The sequence below is a fragment of the Bos mutus genome, chromosome 22 (assembly GCF_027580195.1).
Source record: "Bos mutus isolate GX-2022 chromosome 22, NWIPB_WYAK_1.1, whole genome shotgun sequence".
In the NCBI taxonomy this organism is placed as follows: Eukaryota; Metazoa; Chordata; class Mammalia; order Artiodactyla; family Bovidae; genus Bos; species Bos mutus.
The window spans coordinates 5,449,205-5,471,797 of NC_091638.1; the positions used below are offsets into that span (position 1 = coordinate 5,449,205).

The following is a 22,593-nucleotide window of genomic DNA, read 5'->3' on the forward strand; positions in this document are numbered from 1 at the left end:
ACACCAGTCAGAATGCCCATCATTAAAATGTCTACAGGTAACAATTGCTGGAGAGGGTGTGGAGAAACGGGAAACCTCCTACACTGTTGGTGGGAATGTAAATTGGAGCACTGTTGATAACAATTTGGAGGTTCCTCAAAAAACTAAAAATAGAGTTGCCACATGATCCAACAATCCCACTCCTGGGCATATATCCAGATAAGACTATAATTCAAAAAGATACATGTTCACAGCAGCACTATTTTCAACAGCCGAGACTTGAAAGCAACCTAAATGTCCATTCAACAAGTGAGTGGCTGAAGAGGATATGGTACATATATACAATGGAATATTACTCAGCCATAAAAAAGAACAAATAATGCCATTTGCAGCAGCAAAGATGGACCTAGACGGAGAAGGAAATGGCACCCACTCCAGTGTTCTTGCCTGGAGAATCCCAGGGACGGGGGAGCCTGGTGGGCTGCCGTCTGTGGGGTCGCACAGAGTCAGACACGACTGAAGCGACTTAGCAGCAGTAGCAGATGGACCTAGGAATGATCATACTAAGTAAATTTAGTCAGAAAGAGAAAGACAAATAACATATGGTATCACTTACACATGAACCTAAAACCTGACACAGATGAGCCTATGTACAAAACAGCAACAGCCTCACGGATGTAGAGAGCAGACTCGTGGTTGCCATGGGGGAGGGCTGGAGGGGGAGGCCAGGGTTAGCAGGTGTAAGCCTTTATATACAGGATGGATAAACAACGAGGGCCTACTAGAGCGCACAGGGAACTGCACTCAATATCCTGTGATAAACCATAACGGAAAATAAGAACATAGAAAAGTTTTCTCTGATAAGCCCATCTACATTAATCTGCAGGGGGAAACCATTCTCTTTTCCTGCAGGAGCACATGTACTAACCAGAATAAGTGACATTTCAGTTTGTAACACATGCTTTAAGAAGGTAACTTAAGAGCTTTCTCTAAGACATGAATTAGTTATGTTACGTTCCCAAATAAAGAAGTTATATCCAAAGGCAAACTAGCACACCTACCGGCCAATCCTCCTGCCATGATAATTAACTACTATGTGCTAGGCCCCGGATATTACAGTTCAATTTTCTAATGCATAGAGATAGATAATTACAAATAGTGATACATGTATTTTGAGAGAAGTATAGAGAGCTTATATTGGGGCAGACCCCCTTTGGGGTGGGTGGAAGGCAGGCAGAGAACATCCCTAAGAAACAAAGAATTGAGCTGAGATCTGAACTGTAGGCAGAAATTTCGCTGAGGGGTCAGGGGGCAGCATTGCAGGAAGAGGCAGGACCATATCCCAAGATATTCAACAGCTGGTGTAAAGAGGAGCAGTGGGATCTGAAAATAGCCCAGCTTCCAGCTCCCATCAGGGCAGAGACAGTGCACAACAGCCTCAACGGGACTGGAAGGACACAGCGCCTTGGCAGCCACTTCCAGAACTTGATCTTTATCCTGGGAATTAAAACCACTTGCCTTCGTATAGCTTAACTATCGGGACTGCAATCACCTATATCAACATGATTTAGTTTTGTTCCAGGAGACTTTCGCTCAGAAAGTTCTTGTTGTAAATCAGTGAGTGACTTTACTATTTGCTTCAGGAAATTCCTGCCAACCCACTTATCCAGACAAACACCTGACTCATCCCTTCCATCAGGATAAGAGGGTGCAGCCTGCTTATCACACGTAACAGTTTATGTATAGAGACCTGTGCCAAGATGCTCCCCTTGCTGTACCCACCAACCCCACACTGTTACATGATGGACCATGTACCAACCAGTTTGCCTTGAAAGACCCACCTTAAGCCACCTGAGTGCACACACCAGAACCCTGTAAACAGGCATCTCCAGCCCCTGATTCCAAGACCCCACTGAGGCTCACTCAGGGCAGTGTTGGCCCCTATTCAGTCAGGCTAATAAATTTTTAATTAGCTTTCCTTGACCAATAGCTTTCCTAAAGGTCTTTTGCAGAGTTTGTTATTGTCAATCCTAATAGCAAACAAAGTGAGAGATAGGATCAGTCTGTGTTTTAATCTGGTTGTAGTTTGGTGAGCAGACGGGACAAAGTCCAGAATCAATGCGTAGACGCAGTAAGCAGGCTACAACTGTAGTCCAGAGGAGAGGTGAGAGGAGTTTGGAATTTGGCCATGACAATGGAGCTGGGATAAGCGGATGGGCTGCAGACAGGTTTTGCAGGTGAATCCAACAAGGTCTGCTAATAGGCTAGACAGTGGGGGAAAGGCAGAGACAGAGATATAAGGCGTCATTTGTAAATGTTGGTTTGCCAAACTAGATAGAAAACGATGTCATTCACTGAGATGGAAACACGGACAAAGGAACTCGTTTGAGGGGGGATGTGGGGCTGGGGATAGAAAACCTTGAGTCAGTTTTGAGTTTGGTGAGACCACTGAGTGATGTCAAGTAAGCCTGTGTGCATGTAGACATGGAACTCGCAAAGGTCTAGGAAGAAAGCAACGGCCAAACACTCAAAATATTCTCACCTCCGCTGCTGCTGCTGCTGCTAAATCGCTTCAGTCGTGTCCAACTCTGTGCGACCCATAGACAGCAGCCCACCAGGCTCCTCCGTCCCTGGGTTTCTCCAGGCAAGAACACTGGAGTGGGTTGCCATTTCCTTCTCCAATGCAGGAAAGTGAAAAGTGAAAGTGAAGTCGCTCAGTCATGTCCAACTCTTAGTGACCCCATGGACTGCAGCCACCAGGCTCCTCCATCCATGGGATTTTCCAGGCAAGAGTACTGGAGTGGGCTGCCATTGCCCTCTCCCACCTCTGCTGGGGTCCCTGTAAAAAAAATTACTGTTTCAAATCAGAAGGACCTCTAGACTGTTACCCTCCAACTTCAGTGGCAAAAAACAGACAGGAAAATTCCCATCTTCTGGTTTGAAAAACGGGATATGACAGTATGATATAATTATTGCCTCTTCAGTTCAGTTCAGTCACTCAGTCGTGTCCGACTCTTTGAGACCCCATGGACTGCAGCACGCCAGGCCTCCCTGTCCATCACCAACTCCCAGAGATCACCCAAACCCATGTCCATTGAGTCAGTGATGCCATCCAATCATCTCATCCTCTGTCATCCCCTTCTCCTCCTGCCCTCGATCTTTCCCAGCATCAGGGTCTTTTCCAATGAGTCAACTCTTCGCATCAGGTGGCCAGTGTATTGGAGTTTCAGCTTCAACATCAGAAGGCAATAATGAGAACCTGGTTCTCGAAGCTTTGTTTGCCTGGTGACTGTGGGACATCAGGCACAGTCAGGTGGCAAGATTAGTCCAAGGTGACCCTCTTCTGTCCATACATTTTCAGCAGCAAAGTGAGGACGTTTACAACCTGGGCTCTGGGGAGAGGTGGACTTAGGCTTGACTCTGGGGTCTACCACTCAGTAGTCTGATAATCTTGGAGAACTTTCTCACACAGTTTGAATGCCAGTTTCCTCAAATGAAAACTGAGGATAAGACTCCCACCTTGATGGAGTTTTGTGAGATATGAATAAGACCATGTAAATGCACTAGCTGGCAAGCAGTATGGACTCAGTAAATGTTAGTGATTGTCACCATCCTTGGTCTTCTGCATTAGAGGAGGCTCAAACTTGTGGAGTTTGCCGTGAGAAACACCACAGCTGCAGGACTAATCGAATAAAGGAACAGAAAACCTCCATCATTTTTCTCCTTTTGGCTATGGCACGCCACATACTCCCCCCACTCCACAGGCCTTTATTTTAAGGGTCTTGGTGTCCAGTGCTTCCCTGGTTCAGTCTCGTGTCCCCTGGAAGTTGAGACTCATAAGTAATGTCTTGTATGTATCTGGTTGGCTGACGTACAGACAGCTCATATTGTATGTGACTAAAACCAGGAAGAGCTTCTCTTCTTACAGTCTTCATCCCAGGAGCTGGCAAGTCCTTTCTTAAAGTTGTCCAGGCCAAAGATAAGTGAGACTATCCTTGATTTCTCCCCCTTTTTTAAAATACTCAACTCCACCAGCCAAACCTACGGACTCCACCTTTCAACACCTCCAGGATTACAGCCCTTTCCACCACTTCTCTCACTACTCCTCTAGCATAAATGACCATGGTTCCTTGCTTGCACTATTGCAATTGCCCCCTATTTGAACTCCCTGAGCCCACCCTTGCCCACACACACCCTGTTCTTCAAACAGTAGTCAGAGTGATCCTCTGAAAATAGAAGCTGAATCATGTCAATACCCTGCTCGGATGCTCCTATGTATATCCGTCTGAGTCCCACCTACACAGCCCATTATTCTGACTCCTAGAGGCGTCCCTGACTCCTTTGCCCCATCCTGACTACCACTCACCCCACTGTTCCCTCCATTCCAGCCACACTGCCTTCATGCTGGTCTTTGGATGGACCCCAAGCCTTCAGCTGAGCAAGTCCTCCACCTGGAACACCCTGTCCCCAGATAGCCACAGGGCTCTCCCCACTTCCCTGACCTCTGTGCAGAGGTTCCCTTGTCAAAGAGGCTCTGCCTAACCGACTTCTCTCTAGCAGCCAAGTCCATCCTCAGTGACACTGCGCTCCACCCCCTCACTCTCTTTTTCTTAAAAATACACCTTGCCACCTGCTTTATACTAAAAAGCAGAGACATCACTTTGCCGACAAAAATCTCTATAGTCAAAGCTATGCTTTTTCCGGTAGTCATGTATTGATGTGAGAGTTGGACCATAGAGAAGGCTGAGTACCAAACAGTTGAGCTTTTCAAAACTGTGGTGCTGGAGAAGACTCTTGAGTCCCTTGGACAGCAAGGAGATCAAACCAGTCAATTCTAAAGGAAATCAATCTTGAATACTCATTGGAAGGATGGATGCAGAAGCTGAAGCTTCAGTACTCTGGCCACCTGATGCAAAGAGATGACTCATTAGAAAAGACCCTGATGCTGGAGAAGACTGAGGGCAGGAAGAGAAGGAGATGACAGAGGATGAAGTGGTTGGATGGCATCACCGACTCAATAGACATGAGTCTCAGCAAGCTCCAGGAGATGGTGAAGGACAGGGAAGCCTGACATGCTATAGTCCATGGGGTCACAAAGAGTCGGACACAACTTAGTCACTGAACAGCAACAACAACCTGCCTTGTTACAGGTTGGCTTGTTGACTATCCGCTCTTCACATGAGCAGGGACTTTTGCTGCTTCACTCACTGTGCATCCCCCCACACCTAGATAATGGCCTGGGACAGTAGGCCCACTAGCAATATGTTTAAAGGTCGAATGAATAACAATTAACCTTTTATCAAAAGGGCTTCCCTAGTAGCTCAGCTGGTAAAAAAAAAAATCCACCTGCAATGCAGGAGACCCTGGTTCGATTCCTGGGTCAGGAAGATCTGCCACAGAAGGGAATGGCTTCCCACTCTAGTATTCTGACCTAGAGAATTCCATGGATTGTATAGACTATGGGGGTCGTGAAGAGTCACACACGACTGAGCGACTTTTTCACTTTTATCAAAAAATGTTTCTCAATCATTCAGTCAAATATCTGATTGGGGGATGGTATGTCTGTACATTTTAAGGAGAAAGAAGTGGGATGTTTGAAGTACCTGGTAGCATTATTCTTCCCCATTGAGCAAGAAACTGTCTCCTCACAAAAGAAGGCCTGACAGGAGTTGAACTGGGGCTGTGGGGTCTCCCATGGCCTGCCCAGATGAAGACAGACTGAACGAGAGGCACACCCACACTGGTTATAACTGGTTTCATGTAAGGTGTTAACTAAAAAACAGACCACTTCCAACCTGCTCTCAATTATTTAACTAAAACACCAACAGAGCCCAATTCACGTACTGGCACCAAATAAGCTAATTTATGAAAGAGAAACAGACTTACAGATTTATATAGAAAACAAACTTAAGGTTACCAAAGGGGGAAGGTGGGGGGAGCATAAACTACGAGTTTGTGATTAACATATGCACACTAATATACATATGTGTGTGTGTACAACAGATAATCAACTGTGTTCAACACTGTAATAACCTATATGGGAAAAGAATCCAAAAAATTACATATATATATATATATAAAAATAACTGAATCAAGCTGCTGAATCAATCAACCTGCCACAAACAACACTGTAAATCAACTATATTCCAATCTAAAATAAAAAGTTTTCAAAAGATTTTAACACCTAAAAAATTCAAATGATTATGTATTGCTTACAAAATAAATAACATGTATTGGTACAATCCAGTGAAGAGGGAAAGACAGGAAAAGAAAAGCCAAACACACTGTGTGCTCACATTGCTTTTTTATTTCATTAAACCCAAATTATTGCAAACATCAGTTTCAGAACATTTTAGGGAGATGTTTAAACAAAGAGGCAACAAGAGATGCAATACACATACCACAGATTAAAGTAGTTCAGAGAAAGTTTAAAATATTCTTTGACCGATGGAGATACTGAGAAACCATACACTCTAAAATGAAAATACAGAATACAAGGAAATAGTACATATCTGCTTTTTAACTCTTCAAAATTTAAATGGTGCAGGTTAGTGAAGGCGTACGAGATGGGTAATGAACACGCTAAGTCTAACGTCTGAACACTCAGTCACGTGCCTTCCAAAGTGGAGCTCTAACCAGAGGTGTAACTGTGCCTTGTCGACCTCTGCTCCCGTCTAATACCTGAACACTCTCCATCACTTGCCTTCCAGAGGGGAGCTCTAATGAGAGTCATAATTGTACCTTGTTGACCCCTACTCCCACACCTCTGAATTCTGTTTATTTCTTAGTCAAAGGAAATTCTGCTAGAGATCTAGGACCAGGATTAGAGACAGAATTACAATTATCCACTCCCAGGATAAATGGCGGAGGTGTGTGCCCCAAAAGACCTCTAATTCCCTGATTCTCTGCCCAATATAAACCCTTTAATAGTCTACACTGCCATTTTAAAGCTTGAGAAAGGGAATGTCGTATAACCCTGGACTTCATTCTCGTTATTTCCTACAAGCAGAGATCAAGATAAGAAAGGAGCCCCTCAAGCTAAGAGGTATCTAATTAGAGACACGTATATCTAACATGTACTCCCAATTAATGACATGAACGATTTTGGGAAATGAATTAGGGACACTGCTTTGATTAAAAGGCTACACTACAAAAGTCTGTGTCTTTTATCCTTAGCTCTAATTCAGATACTTTATAATAGATACTGGTTAATTTTAACTTTTGAGAATAAACATTTAGCCTGCATAAAAGATACCTTTTCATAAAGTAAACATCTTATATATAGTTTCTCTTTTAAAAACAGCTTTGCTATACTTCTGATGCCCCTAAACATTAGTACTAAGAGGCCACAGCTGCATTCTCAGAGCCACCAAAGTATCAGATATCCCTTTGCGGGCAAACACATCAGAGTGAGTAGTACTCAGTTAATTCAAAGTTGCATTAAACTGCTGGCTCTCAGATTTTACCTTGCTTAAGAAGCACCTGGAAGGCTGCATGAAGTTCAGAGCACCCGGCTCCCCCGACCCTCCAGGGATTCTGATTCAGTGGGTCTGGGGGAAGGCTGAGGCCAGGCATTTCTAACAGGATTCCAGGGCCGCTGGTGTCTGGGTCACACCTTGTAAACCATTCTTCCACCCGCTAATTCAGCTGCTCTTTCAAGAGCAATGAGCCCAGAGCCTATGTGGTACTAAACTCTTTGGGGCTCTGTCCCAGGCGTCGTCTGAGAGAACCCACCTCTCACTACCTCCTTTATTGCAGCAGTAGCCCCCTGGCAACTAGAGAGTACTTAACACTACTTGCTTAGCATTTCGGTTTTGCTGGGCAAGGATGGGGCATGTGTCCTACTCGCCCCAGAAGGGCTGCAGTCTGTGTGTCCCCGGATGCTCTGGACCCTTACCCTCAGGGCAGGACCCGCGCCTCTGGGGGACCCAAAGCCACAGCTACATGTCCCTCCCCAGGAGGTCTATCTCATCCAGCAGGAAGTCCATGTCCTCCCGGCTGACTTGAGGGCTGATCACCACCTGCCGGAAGAAGTTGACCTTCCCCTGGTGTGGCTGGTAGCCCAGCATGAGGCTCCCCTTCTTCATCATCCGCTCCTTAATGGCCGGGGCCACCTGCACGGGAGAGGAGGGAGACGGTGAAAGACCAGAACACTAAGTGTCACGACTGCGTCGCACCCAGGCACTGGCAGTGCACAGCGCGGCCACTGCTGCGGAAGCCACTCGCATGCACACAGCGAGGTCGGCATTAGTACCAACAACCAGCTGAGCACTCATGGCACACGAGTAGGGATTCCAGCACCTTAGACAGATGAATTCACTTAATCTTCACAGTAAGTCCACGCAAGAGATACTATTAACATGCCTTTTCTAGGTGAGGAAATTGAGGTGCATGGAGATTAAATAAATAGCCTGAGCTGAAATTTAAAACCAAATAGTCCCACCCAAGTCCTTGCTCAGAACCTTAAATCATGATGCAACACTGTCGCATTGAAAACAAACCAGTGTCCGCAGGGGTCACACTTTCAAAGGTGTCAAATGTTACATACCAAATTGTCAGAACTAAAAAATACTTCCGGGAACTCAAATAAAGATTAGTCAGAGATGGATAAAAATCACCCAAAATAACAGCCGTGCCTTGACAGTCTACCAAGGAAAACACTGAAACAGGCACGATGTGCAGTTCTATTTTGAAGACTACGTTTATTAGCTTATTCATAGGACATATTGCTTTATTAATAGTAAATAGAAACACTGTGTCCTTTATTAAGAGTGTACAGTTGGTAATAAAATAGGAACTACATATTTGAAGGACTTCTGGTGAACACAGGGAGAACAGGCCATGAACGTCCAAAGGCACAAATTTTTCTACTTCTCCATTTCCATTTTAACTCACAGCTGCTGAGCATGTCCTAAGTGAATATGGGGAGAGAGACTGGAAGGAGTGTGTGTTCTCTCTTGTCAGGACATGGAGTTAACTAATAGGGAGAAACACATACGTAGCTAAAGTCAGACGCAGTGTGGTATAAGATGCCTGAGGTGAGAAGCATGAACCTCCGTTCCCAGGACTCTTCTCAGAGTGTGACCACCCCACCCCACCCCACCCAGCACCACTCTGGTTTGAACCACACCTATGATTTGTCAGGTACTTCCCTGAAGACATGCCAAACTGCTTTATCCAGCTCTCAACTTAGGGATCTGTTCCAAGCTTCTGGGAAGATAAATGCTTCAGACCTCTGGAGATCTATGTTGGACTCAACTAGAGTCTTATCAAGGGATGTCCAAGGGTCCTTTTCCCTAAAGGATTTTTTCATCATATGCTCATTTTAGACCCTAAATCTTGTAACACATGGACCATAACCTGCTTAAAACAGCAAAAGCAGAGATCTAGTAAGCTCAATCACACTGTCATTCCAGTGAAGGACTGAATGTCTCTTGTGGTATGAGGAACATAGAAAGAAAATACATGAGTTCTAACAAAAAATAAATGTAGAAAAAGAAGATGAAGTCAGAGGTCATGTAAGTGAAAAAATACAGACCATAAGATTCTATACATTTTGGGAAATGTGTCAGAAATTTTATTGTGAACTTTTTAGAGATGAGGAAAACAGCTGAATCAGTACCACCTCCATCCTCTTTGCATAACTTAGAGACAAAAGTCCAGTAGATTATGAAGCTGGTCGGTAACTCTATGCATGTCCATTTGAAACCCTTCAGCTTTTATGCTCTTAGTATCAGTTTTCTTCCAAAGTTGTTCATGCAAGTACCATGTCTTATTAGATTATAAAATCTAGTGAAATAATACATAAGCAAATCAAAGTGAAGAAGAGTGTTTTCCATAAAAACTAAGTTGAATCCTTCGGAAAGACCAGATAAGGGGAAGGGGACTGCCAAACATTGCTGCTATCGAGTTAGGCGTGAGGGAAGAACTATAAAAGCTTCACAACAAAGCTTTGTGCGTCCAGGCCAAGTCTGCACACAGGTGGCTGCCCAGGTGCTGAGCACGCTCTCCATATAAAGACTCCTGAGCTGGAAATGACAGATGATTCCTGAAGAGTGTAGTTTAGGCAAGAACTCTCTGAGCATCAGACTTCTGCTCAAGACCAGCCTCACTGGCTCTTAGAAATTGTCACTTGATGGGAAAAAAAAATTCTATCAAAAGATGTAGAAATTGAAATGCACATAGATGTGTTTTAAGTTAAAATATTTAAGTTACGTATGCATCACATTTTTTTATAGGATTATTTGCTTTAACTTGACCAATCTGCATTCCCTTAGGTAGGTAGGCTTCCAGTGCAGCTGGGAATGTGAATGTGCATGTATGTGCATGTCTGTATGTACATGCATGTGTGTATTCATGTATGTGTACACACATGCACTTGTGCGTTATGTGCGTACCTGTGGGTATATGTGGGCGTGCATGTGTGTGCATGCATCGTGTGCATGCATGTGTGTGCATATGCATGCATAATCACATGTAATTTAAACTTCCAACCCCCATCTGTCATGTACAGTTCTTACAGTCCTTCCTATTCAGTCACGGGGCAGTGCAGAACTGTGGGCTGACTCAGGCTCACGCCAAAGGCACATTTGTTTCTCACTCCCAGAGTGAGAGGGCTCTTGCCTGTAAGCTGCAGATGTGAGGTAGGTATGAGAGAGTATCACCACAGTGCCTGTGCTCACCAACCCCAGGAAGACCTGGCCCATGTGGACAAAGGTCTGCCCAGGAGAGGCACAGACTATCAGTTTTAGAGCTAACAGCTTGTAGCTCTGTAGATTTTTTTTTTTTTTAATAAAAACATCCCTTCTATTTACCTCCATCTTCCTCTAGGTACCCAGCGTATAACCTGCTCTGGCTTATAGCCAATTTTAAATTTAAAACAGGCATGTTCTTGGCTCAAACTTAATTTGCATTGTCTATTCCTGTTTACTTTTCCTCTATTTTTCTTCCCCAAATGATAATTTATGCCTTACCTTTGGAGAGCAGTAGAATTCTGATTCTGGCCCCTAATGTTATCAGGGGCTCACAGGAGACACTTATCGAAATGAATGTCAGGTCTGCATTTCTTGTAAGCAAACCCAAAACACCTTCTAACATGAGCAAGGAAGGTAAAACTAAGAGGGCCACTTGGATGTTTTAATATGAAAATATTTTTGATCTTTAAATTCTTATTCCTTGTAAGACATAAAAATGTGCTTTCATGGGCAGAACATGGCCTATGGACCAAACTTCTGAGACAAATTTTGTCACAGATTTTCAAAAATTATAAAGAAATGACTATCTGTGTGAGTCAGAGAACCAGCTAAGTAAGGGTTTGGCAGTAACAGCACACATCTTATCTTTGTACCCATGAATATAAGCTTAATGCCTATAGGTAATTTCCCCAGGCCAAGAGGGGAAAACTATCCTTGTTTATGAATACTTCATGGAAAAAGTAAACTGTAAGCAACACCAAGGCTGGTATTCGTCAAACCTGCCACAAACTGTATCGGTAACAGTAGTATCGACTGTTACTGTTGTGGTGGTGGTTGTACTGTTAAATACTTTACCAACTCTAAAATCTGCAATGTGCTTTCATGTCTCTCGTTCTCATGAACCCAAATTAAAAAAGAATCCACATTCTAGCAATTTAGAGACCAAGAATGTTCTTGTTAACAGCCAGCTTGTCACCTTTGAACCTAAAAACAAAAAAACAAACAAAAAAACAAAACCAAAAAAACCACTTCCTATTTATAGAGCTTCAGGCATAATCCAGCATTGGGCAACTCAGAATATTCTCTTTTGCTGACCACAGCAGAGCAACAGTCCTAATCCGACAGGATGGAATAGTCACAAGGGAAAGACAATATGCACAAACTAAATGTAAGCATTCGAATCTCGCGGAATCTCGCCTCTAAATGGAGCACACACGGAGGAAAGCAATTTGGCGGGGAATAAGATTGCTTTCCAGCTCTCAATTATCTTACTGCTGGTTTTCCTTCAAATTGTAAATCAAATTCTTTTCTCATGCCTCAGTGCATTTGTCCCTGCATCTTAAGTGGAGGAAGATCCTGACATTTCTATTTGGTTGCACAGGAACTTAATCGACACATTTCTGTAGGATTGCTGTCCTCCCCCCACCCCCGCCCCTACCTTAAACTATGTTTCAGCAGTGATTTAGCCATTTAAATAGAATTCTGTTGTAACACCCCTGCCACATAAAGCAGTATCTGGTATTTAAAAGTTGTTTAAACCCAAGGGAAAAAAAAGACAACTCTCTCCTTCTGGTCAAGCACAGTAATTTGACAGCAAATAACTGACCAGGTGTTACCACAGCCTTTTATTAAAATAAAATTGTCATGTCTGTAAAATGACAAAAGAAAACGTGTAACTTATTTAATATTAAGCAACATGTTTATTTCCCAATATACAGTGTTTCTTAAACTCTCTGTAAGGAAGTTCATTTTTTCCAGTCCATTACAGACATACATTTGTGAAATGCAATAAAAGTGAATTACTAAATAAAAATGAAATAAAAAAGACATAAAAACAAGGTCCTTTTGTCTAGCACAGGGAACTATACTTAATATCCTGTGATATAAACCATAATAGAATAGAATATGAAAAATAACATATATATATATATAACTGAGTCATTTTTATATAGCAGAAATTAATATAACATTGTAAATCAACTATACTCAATAAAATGAATTTTAAAATTTTTTAAAAGATAAAAAAAGTAAGAAGGTTTAAAAAAAAGACAAAAATACAAGCTAAATTAAGTTTTAAAAATCAATAGTAAAGTTACTATTACAATAGTCACAGCTATTACAATAGTTTCTGAACAGTTACTCTGGATTCCCATACTTTTTTTGTCTCAGACTGGTAACACCCAGCTCATGTATCTGCAGGGGGCTAGGCACCACATTTTGAGGACTGAAGCTCTGTTTTACTTCCCTCGGTTCCTTAGGGGTGTACATCATTTTAGTTATGAATCTTGGTGTTATTCTGCATACTTACTTCTGCATCCTGGCATACTCTCCATATCATTCTGAGACATGTTTCTGTTTTTCACTATGCCACTGGTGCCATAGCTTATCTAAATATGTCCCACTTGTTGAATCTTGGAGCTGCTCCAGTTTAAATGGCATTTCCGTGAAATGATGAACCTAATTGTGAAACCTCTAAATCAGTTCTTCAAAGTCTGGTTCAGAGATTATAAGAGTAAATGTCTCAAAAGCTTCTAGACTTCAGGATCTTTATACAACTTTTCCCATCATTTGCTATAGGAGTGAGTTAGTCACATTTTCACCTGGAAGACATGCGCTGCACAACACCCAGAGTGACTGAGAAGATACGCCCGTAATTAAAGGAAGTGATGCTTCCCAGCAAATGCAAGAGACGAAGACTACATGCATGTCTGCTGTGACTCTAAGACAGCAGCATCGTTCAGAGCTTCTAATAGATCTAGCGAGATCTGTGTGTGCTAAATTCTCCCCTGAATTGATGTTCTTCAGACTCAATTTTAGAGTTGTTTTTTCAACTTCATTTTAATTACATCTTCATTCGCTAATCTCCAAAGATTCTTTGAGGAGTAGGAGGCTAAACTCATAATAACTTGAACATCTTGTGGGTAGAGCATGGGGTGGAAAGGTGGACTAAAAAACCGGAGAATAAATTTTAAGAGTTATATTGTAATTGATACTTTTTCTGGGATTATCTTGTCTAAAAGAGAGCTAGTTGTATTGAATGCAGAAAATTATCTACATTTTGTTCTATGAAAGTCACTTGAAAGAGTTTTTTTATTTCTTTACATTAATATTTACATTAAATTTCACACATCTTTGGCCTCTTCTGTATTTCCCAGAACAGAGTTTATAGCCATACCAAAGCCACTCATTACAACACATGGTTAAGGAAATTAACACCAAGAAAACTTTATAGTGGGTGCTTATTCAGCTGCTATGCTGAATGTTAGCTGTTCTAGCTCTAGGGTGACAAGTTTTCTTTTTTTCTGTAAAATGCCAGACAGTAAATATTTGGGGCTTTGTAAAGTCACACAAGCTCTGTTGCAAGCACTCCACTCTGCCACTGTATCATGAAAGCAGCCCTGGACAATATATAAACAAATGAGTACGGCTATTCAGGGACTTGATTTAGGGGCAATTAAATTTAATATCATATGATTTTCAAATGTCATGAAATAGTAACTGCTTTTCATTATTTTTCAACTTCTTAAAAATATTAAGCCATTTGTAGCTCCTACATTGTACATAGAGATGATAAGCTAGATTTCATTTTGGACATAATTTACTAATTCCTTGGTCAAAATGGAAAAAATGTATTATGATATGTAAAATCTACCCCTTATAAAGAAAAAGTGAATGAAAATTAGGTTCACTGGGCTTCTTTCAGAAATTTTGAATTGAGCCAGGAAATGAAGAAGCTCTTCCTGGCCCTTTTTCTCCAGTAGAGCATGAACCCAGAGCCACAGATGGGTGGGCAGGGTGGCCACAGTTATTCTTGAACCATCATTAACAAGTAGCTTGCTTTATATTGTCTTCCCAAATAATCTGGGTTGTGAACTTGAGGGGAGTTCTTCTGAGTAGGACATTAACATTTAGCTCATGAAAAGAGCTGGTACAAAATGTCCACACTTGATACCTGCTACCTAACACAAAAATGTTTCTGAAACTTACAATAAGCTATATAACTCCTTTCCCCTTTAAGTTACTTTTTTGGTATAGTCTGGGGACATCCCAGATTTGTTGAGCCCAGATAGAGATGCAGTGCAGATCAAAGTCGGGGCCAGAATTCTAGTCCTGAGGAGAACCAGCATGACTAAACCATTCAGAGTGCTTGACTGGGCTTTCCAGGTGCCTTCCTTCTTCCAAGGTAAGCGCAGGCCAGCGCAGTGACAATCTAGGAGGCACACAGAGCCTTCCCAGTGCAGATAAGCTGAAGGCCAACCAATCATTTAGGAAAAGCTACCCTGAAGAGATTCAGGCAGTCCTGAATGCCCTGTTTTGCTGTTGATAGAAAATAAGCTGTGAGAAAAGGGGTAGCTCCTGAATTTGTGCATGAGTTTCTCTGGAATCTGTCTCCATAACTAAAGCATCATGATGGTCCTTGCATGAGCCAGTAAATGGAAGGTGATCAGAACACCTATAACTAAATTATAGTCTAAACACAGATTTGCATCTCATTTTCCTCTCAGCATCAATTAAAAAATGAGATGTACTCCTCAGTGGAAAAGTGCTCCATCAATTTTTGATCATGAAAGAGCCCAAACATATAAAAACTTTCTAAAACTTAAAGGAACATTTTTATCTTGATTTCTTCTGACTATACACAAGAACTGGCTTTTCCAAATTTTAAAATTTGTATGAAAACACAGAAGACTGCAAATAACCAAAGCTCTCCTGAGAAAGAAAAACATAGCTGGAGCTATCAGGCTCCCTGACTTCAGACTATACTACAGAGCTACAGTAATCAAAACAGTATGGAACTGGCTCTGAAATAGAAATATAGATCTTTAGAACAGAACAGAAAGCCCAGAAATCAACCCATGGATCTATGATCAATTAATTTATGACGAAGTAGGCAAGAATATATAATGGACAAAAAACAGTCTCTTTAAAAAGTGATGCTAGGAAAACTGGACAGCTATTGTAAAAGAAGGAAATTAGAACATTCTCTAACCATATACAAAAACAAATTGCAAATGGATCAAAGACCTAAATTTAAGGTTATTTACATATTATTTAATACATTTACACTATAAAGCTCAGAAAAAATATAAACAGAACACTCTGACATAAATTGCAGCTATATCTTTTTTAATCCACCTCCTACAGTAATGAAAATAAAAACAAAAATTAAAAAAAAAAAAGAATGAGAATGGATAACAGTATGGAGGTTACTTAACAAACTAAAAATACAATTACCATATGACCCAGCAATCCTACTCCTGGGCATATATCCTGAGAAAACCATAATTCAAACATATTAGGCACCCCTATGTTCACTGCCACACTATTTACAATGGCCAAGACATGGAAACAACTTAGATGTCCACCAACAGATGAATGGATAAAGAAGATGTGGTATATACACACAATGGAATACTGAAGTGAAGTGAAGTCGCCCAGTTGTGTCCGACTCTTTGCGACCCCATGGACTGTAGCCTACAAGTCTCCTCTGTCCATGGAATTTTCCAGGCAAGAGTACAGGAGTGGGTTGCCATTTCCTTCTCCAGGGGATCTTCCCGACCCAGGGACCCGGGTCTCTGGCATTGCAGGCAGACACTTTACCGTCTGAGCCACCAGGGAAGCCCCAAACTTAGTCCTGTCAGGCGAGTGTATGCTCCTCTGTTCTGTCTTGTCCACAACAAAGATTTGGAGCGACGGATATTAAAGCCCTTGGCGCGTCACAGCTCTCGGGTCTTGGACAAACCGTGTTATAGCTCTTAGACAAATCAGTGTTACGGCTCTGTTTTATTTAGAAGATAGCAGGAGAATCCATCCTCGAAGTGTGAGGGCATGCCAACCCAAAGATGCGAAGAGAAGAGAGTGGAGGAGCGTGCCAGCACACGGGAGAGAGACAGCGAGCACTTTGGCTCCTCTTTTTACGTTTCTTCCTCCCCCTGGGCCTGCCCTATGCAAATTGGGCTTAGCCAGAGTGCTGTTTGTTCTACTTGAGGTCTTCACCCCGGTCCTCGGACCTTCCTTTGTTCTATTTTCGCAGGCTTTTCCCTTCCTTGTCTTTTAGCCACCGCCATTTTGGACCCTTTTTCCATATTCTAACTACCTAACATAAGTTATGACCAACCTAGATAGCATATTTAAAAGCAGAGATATTACTTTGCCAACAAAGGTCCGTCTAGTCAAGGCTATGGTTTTTCCAGTAGTCATGTATGGATGTGTGAGTTGGACTGTGAAGAAAGCTGAGCGCTGAAGAATTGATGCTTTTGTACTGTGGTGTTGGAGAAGACTCAGCCATAAAAAACTGAAATGATGCCATTTGCAGCAGCATGGATGGACCTAGGGGTTATGATACTAAGGTAGACAGAGAAAGACAAGTATGATATCACTTCTATGCGGAATCTAAAAAAATAATACAAATGAACGTATTTACAAAACAGAAACAGATTTTAAAAACAAATTCATGGTTATCAAAAGGAAAAGGTCAGGGGGAGGCATAAATTAGGAGCTATACACACTACTATACACAAAACAGATAACCAACAAGGACCTACTGTGTACTACTGTGTACAGCACAGGGAACTCAATATTCTGTAATAGCCTATATGGGAAAGAACCTTAAAAAGAATATATATGTGTGTGTGTGTGTGTGTGTCTATGCATGTTTGTATAACTGAATGGTTTTGCTATCACCTGAAACTAACACAACATTGTAAATCACCTATACAGCAATAAAATTGAAAAAAAATTTATTTTCATGGGTTTAACATATTTCTGCTATTTGGATATATGTGAAATCTATATAAATGAACACTATTATAACAGTGAAACTTTCAATCAAAAAAAAAGAAAGAACTGGCTTTTCCTTTACACATGCAGTTCAAAAGATATTGAAATGGATTTTGAATTCAGCTAAATATACATTCTCCAGTTTGCAACCTCTATATTACATAGGGAAGTTGTTGCTAAATGAGCAGCTATTGAAAGAAAGCATTTCCTTACAATCTAAACATGTTACAGTCCAAAGGAGAAAGTGATTTTTTAGTCTTGTACAAAAAGTTCCTTGTGGCAATGGTTAGCTTTACATCTTTTAAATGGAGTAAAATGAATCTCTCACCCATTACTAAAGTAATAGTTGCTACCTCACAATACAGAAACTGTTCCATTGTATTTCCAAGCATGTTGGAGTAATTTGCCCCAAATGTGATATTCTATATAGCATAGGCATTTGCCCTTCTAACATAGTTTGCTTTTGTCTATAAAATTGTTCTGATCTCACAGCCCTAAACTGCAGAAATCTTGTTTATGGCTGATCACAAAGGCAGTTTCCACCTCCCTCCGACCCCCATCAAGGAAAAAACCACTATCTGCCAGAACATTAATGCACTTCCACATTTCTGAGAGCGTTTCTGACTCAAAGGTGGAAAACCATGATATTATAGTGATGGATACATGATCACTGGTCTACAAACTCTGTTCAAAGCTGGGTCTTCACTTTATTTTTCTTCATATCCCTCAAAAGCTAATGTAAATCCTTGCCAGGAAATAATGCTTTACACTTGTCAAAACAAAAGTTCACTTAAAAGGTGAACTTTACCTAAAGCTTGTAAATTTAGAAATGAATAAATAAATTAATTAAGAGAGAGCACACAGATATGTGAGATGAGGCAAATAACTTCAGTTCCTGGTGCTCCAGTCTCCTCACCTCTAGGAAGGAGATGATAATAATAGCACAGACCTTTTCTTAGGATTGATAAAATATGGAGTGTGATATTGTGGGTGAAGTGCTTAATGCTGTGAACAAGCAGTTTGCAACGGAGATTAATATTCTCACTCAAGAAGAGTCTAGAAATACAAATAAAACCCACAATGGGGGTACCATCTCACAAGGGTCAGAATGGCCATCATTACAACGTTTATAAACAATAAATGCTGGAGAGGGTGTGGAGAAAAGGGAACTCTCCTACACAGCTGGTGGGAATGTAAATTGGTACAGCCAATTGTGAAGAATAGTATGGAGGTTTCTTAAGAAACTAAAAGTAGAACTACCATATGATCCAGCAATCCTACTCTTGGGCATATATGCAGACAAAATTTTAATTCAAAATGATCCACACACTCCTATGTTCAGAGCAGAACTATTCACAATAGCCAAGACACGGAAACAACCTAAATGTCCATCAGCAGATGAATGGATAAGGATGTGGTGCGTACATACAATGGAATACCACTCAGTCATAAGAAGAAGGAAATAACGCCATTGCAGCAACATGGATGCAAGTAGAGATCATCACAGTAAGTGGAGTCAGAAAGGGAAAGACAAATACCACGCTATCACTTACATGTGGAACCTATAATATGGCACCAATGAACTTACTTATGAGACAGAAGCAGAATCATGGACATAGATAACAGACTTGTGGCTGCCAAGGGGAGGGCTTGGGGAAGGACGGAGCGGGAGGCTGAGGTTAGTAGATTTAAGTTTTTATATATAGAATGGATAGAAAACAAGGTCCTGCTGCATAGCACAGAGAACTATATTTAATATTCTGTGATAAACCATAATGGAAATGAATATAAAAAGAATATATATGTGTGTATATAATATATATAACTGAATCACTTTGCTGTACAGCAGAAATTAATAACACAGCATTGTAAATCAACTATACTTCAATAAAAAGATATTAAGACTGAAAAAAAAAAGGAGAGTCTAGAGAACAAAATCTAGAAAGGAAATGGAGCCTGAATCGGGATGTTTCTTTCTAGTTCTACCACTAGTTGCTAGTCCCAAGGCAACCACTTACGTTCTCTATAGGTCTGAAAAGTCACGCTGACCACTGTTACGTGCTGTAAAGGGCATTTTGCACATGGTGGCACTTGAAGCTTTCCTTCATGGTGGACAGGGGCGACTGTTGGAAACTGTGGAGGCTCTGCAGCACATCAGATCAAATGGACTGTGACCAGGAAGAGCAAACCTGGCTCTGCGTGAGACCTGTCCCTTTGCTTTACACTTTGTGCTCTGTTGCTGGTGCTCAGCCACAGTGACTGCACCTTTTGTTAGACGATGCTGCCTACAGCCTGAAACATACAGGAGAGCCCATTCTCAAGATTCTGAACTTTAAGAATCTGTTCATATACAGAACAGAGAATAACGTGTTTTCTTGGAGGTTTACAGGAGCATCGTGACCTGCCCTATGTGACAGCTGCAAGAATGAAGAATTCCAGAGGTCTGTAACAGCTAACCAGACCCATTCTCCCAAGTCTGCCTTAAAAAGTGCTTGCTGACACCCTCTGGGGAGTCTGGGGTTTCTGTGGGCACGAGCCATCTGTCACGTTCCATGTCCCTGAGATAAATCTTTTCTCTGCTCCAAACTCCAATGTTTTGGTTCGTTTAGCCTCACTGAATGCAGGCACACAGACTTTAGTAACAATACCGCTATACTGATTGGCTAGAATTCACATAAAATTATAGAGGATCTCAGCTGAGTTGTGACTGAGTTAACATAATCTTTCATTATGTTTGAATTTTCAGTTTTTCTTTTGTATGCTGGAGCCATCTGTAGAAGCTAGCAAGTATTTTTCAATGCCCTCATTCAATTTCTATGTCCCATCCCCACGCTTAAGTTGCCTGATGACTAAATAGACTGGCTTTATCCACATTACAGTGGCCAAACACCCAGTGTTCTCTACCTGTAATTATCAACAGCACCCCTTTTCACTTGTAAGAGCGTCTGAGTCTAGATGCCAAGTTGTATGGTTTAAACTCACCATAAACAGACCGAGAGGCTAGTTTATGGACCAGAGATTCAACTCCTGAAATTCCACATGACTCTGGACAAGCATTTAATTCCTCTCGGACTTTTCGTTTTCTCCTATGAAAATGATAATCCTTGTAGGACTGTTATGTGGACTAAATGAAATAATATACATAAAAAACCAAGCATAGAATTGGCATCTGCTAGGCACTCAGTATGAACTGGTATTATTAATTTCTTAAAACGAATTTGCTTTTAATTGATTTACAGTCACACCTGGCCTTTTACTACTCCATTTCATTATCTCTCAAGACACGATAATTTGAAAGTGTTGTGAAAACATAACTTGTAATTTATTCTTTCTCCCCAAAGCATCTAACCTGTATTAAATAATTCTGTGAGTTAGCAGTTTTAGAAATTAAATCATACACCTCATGCATGCTGCCTCTATATTAATCTTCTACTTATGTTCTAGGTTTTTTTCAAATCATACAGAAAATAACAAAGTAAGCTCTTTTTTTCCTTTAAAATGTAAAGCAGTTGTTGATTATCTTGGCAGTCTGGTAGTGGGGAGAGAAGTTTTCATTGAAACATTTTGTGAATGGGGATGGGTTCCCATTGTATGCTGGAAATTTTTATGTGTTATATAATTTTGCAAATTACAGAATCATTTTCGAAGTAAAGAAGTTACTTCCTTTTTGGACACATGAAAAGGTCATTCATACTCATGAGCTCTGTCCAAACTTTAGTGTCTTTGTGTTGTCCTGCCACATACATTTTCATCAAAGGATGATCAAAGAACCGTGTTAGGTGCTTCCCAAACGTGCCTGATGATACAGGGCACCTGGACCAGACCCCAGTCCAGAGCAGCTTAATTTGAATCTTGACGGGATAGGCTGGTGGTCAGTCTGTTTACTGACCAGGCACTCAAGTTCTTGCTATCGTGATGCAAGTCTGGGAACCTGGACCATGGCAGTCCTTTAACTAGAATGCTGGAGACATAGGGTGTGGTGAGGTACTGGACAGGAAAAACAATTTTGAGAAGGGAAGGATGTGAGATTGGGAGTGAATTGCTTATGTCAATTTCACAATACACAGGTGACCTTCAAAAGAAGTTGTGAGCCAACCTTCTGTTAACTACTAAACATGAAAAAGTGTTCAAAACATTTAATTATGGCCCAGGAAACAATGAAATTCTTGGCACTGACGCTTAAAAGATCAATTTGCCTCTCTCCATATATTTCCTGCCATTCCTTACCTCATCAATTCTCCTGCTCCTCTGCCTTCACTCATTTCCCCTGAAGCCCTGCCTGCTGCCATCATATAGAAGTGAGCGGCACTGGCGTGCCTCCCAAGCCTACATTACGGAAACTTGAGTGTCTAAAGGCCATGAAATCATTTACATCTAAGAGGTCATTCCAGCCTGGCAGACATGGAGGAACCGGCCACGCTCAGGGCATACCTTTTTACAAGCAGGGGTTTTTATTTTTACCCTTATGCTCCTCCAGAGTATATCTCAAAATCAGCACAACATTAAAAAGTGCTTCCACTTAAAAGCACTGCCCTGTCCATACGCCTCCAATGCAGATGAGCCGAGCCACAGAAGTGGAGAGCTCAGACCTCAAGGAAGAGTGAGGAGCACAGTTAGCTTCACATGTGGTGTTTACAACGCAGAAACGACCAGGACGGCATCTTCAATAAACTTAATGTCAGTCATATATTCAAGGCAGCCGAAATGAACGGTCATAAAAAGAAACCAAACTGAACCGAAAGCTTTAACTGAAGGATGGACACAATAAACGTTTTACATCCTCTATAAAGCAAAGCCTTAATGTTCAGCGGTGTCACAACTGGGCTCACAGCTCCTCGGTAACTGCCGCGGGCCACCCCCCAAACAGCAGTCCACAATGGGAGATCCCTACATTGTCCCTTAGAGTGGCAAGGTCTGCGGGAATGCCCAGCCAGGGCTGACACCACCTCTCGGGGGCAAATATTTGGAGAGGAGTGCAAGCATCCTGGGTCATTGCAATGATGTACTTGATGTCTGAGGTCAAGGGTGCCAAATGCTTCTTGAAGCTCAGACTCAGCTGGCCCAAGGAAGAAGCATGTGGCCCTGAATGCCTATGATGCTCTGCTGAGAAAGGCTGGTCAGGAGCCATGTGGGCTCCAGG

At 41.6% G+C, this 22,593-nt stretch overlaps 1 protein-coding gene across 3 annotated transcripts in view; it reads right to left on the minus strand.

The window, feature by feature from the left end:
• Positions 1-6,263: 6,263 nt before the first annotated feature.
• GADL1 (glutamate decarboxylase like 1) overlaps positions 6,264-22,593 on the minus strand; it is a 194,450-nt gene continuing 178,120 nt past the window's right edge. For all 3 annotated transcript variants that reach the window (XM_070359089.1, XM_070359088.1, XM_070359091.1), the window contains exon 15: positions 6,264-8,093. In XM_070359089.1, coding sequence (XP_070215190.1) covers positions 7,920-8,093 — 174 coding nt within the window. In that variant the 3' untranslated portion in view covers positions 6,264-7,919. The remainder of the gene's footprint in view (positions 8,094-22,593) is intronic.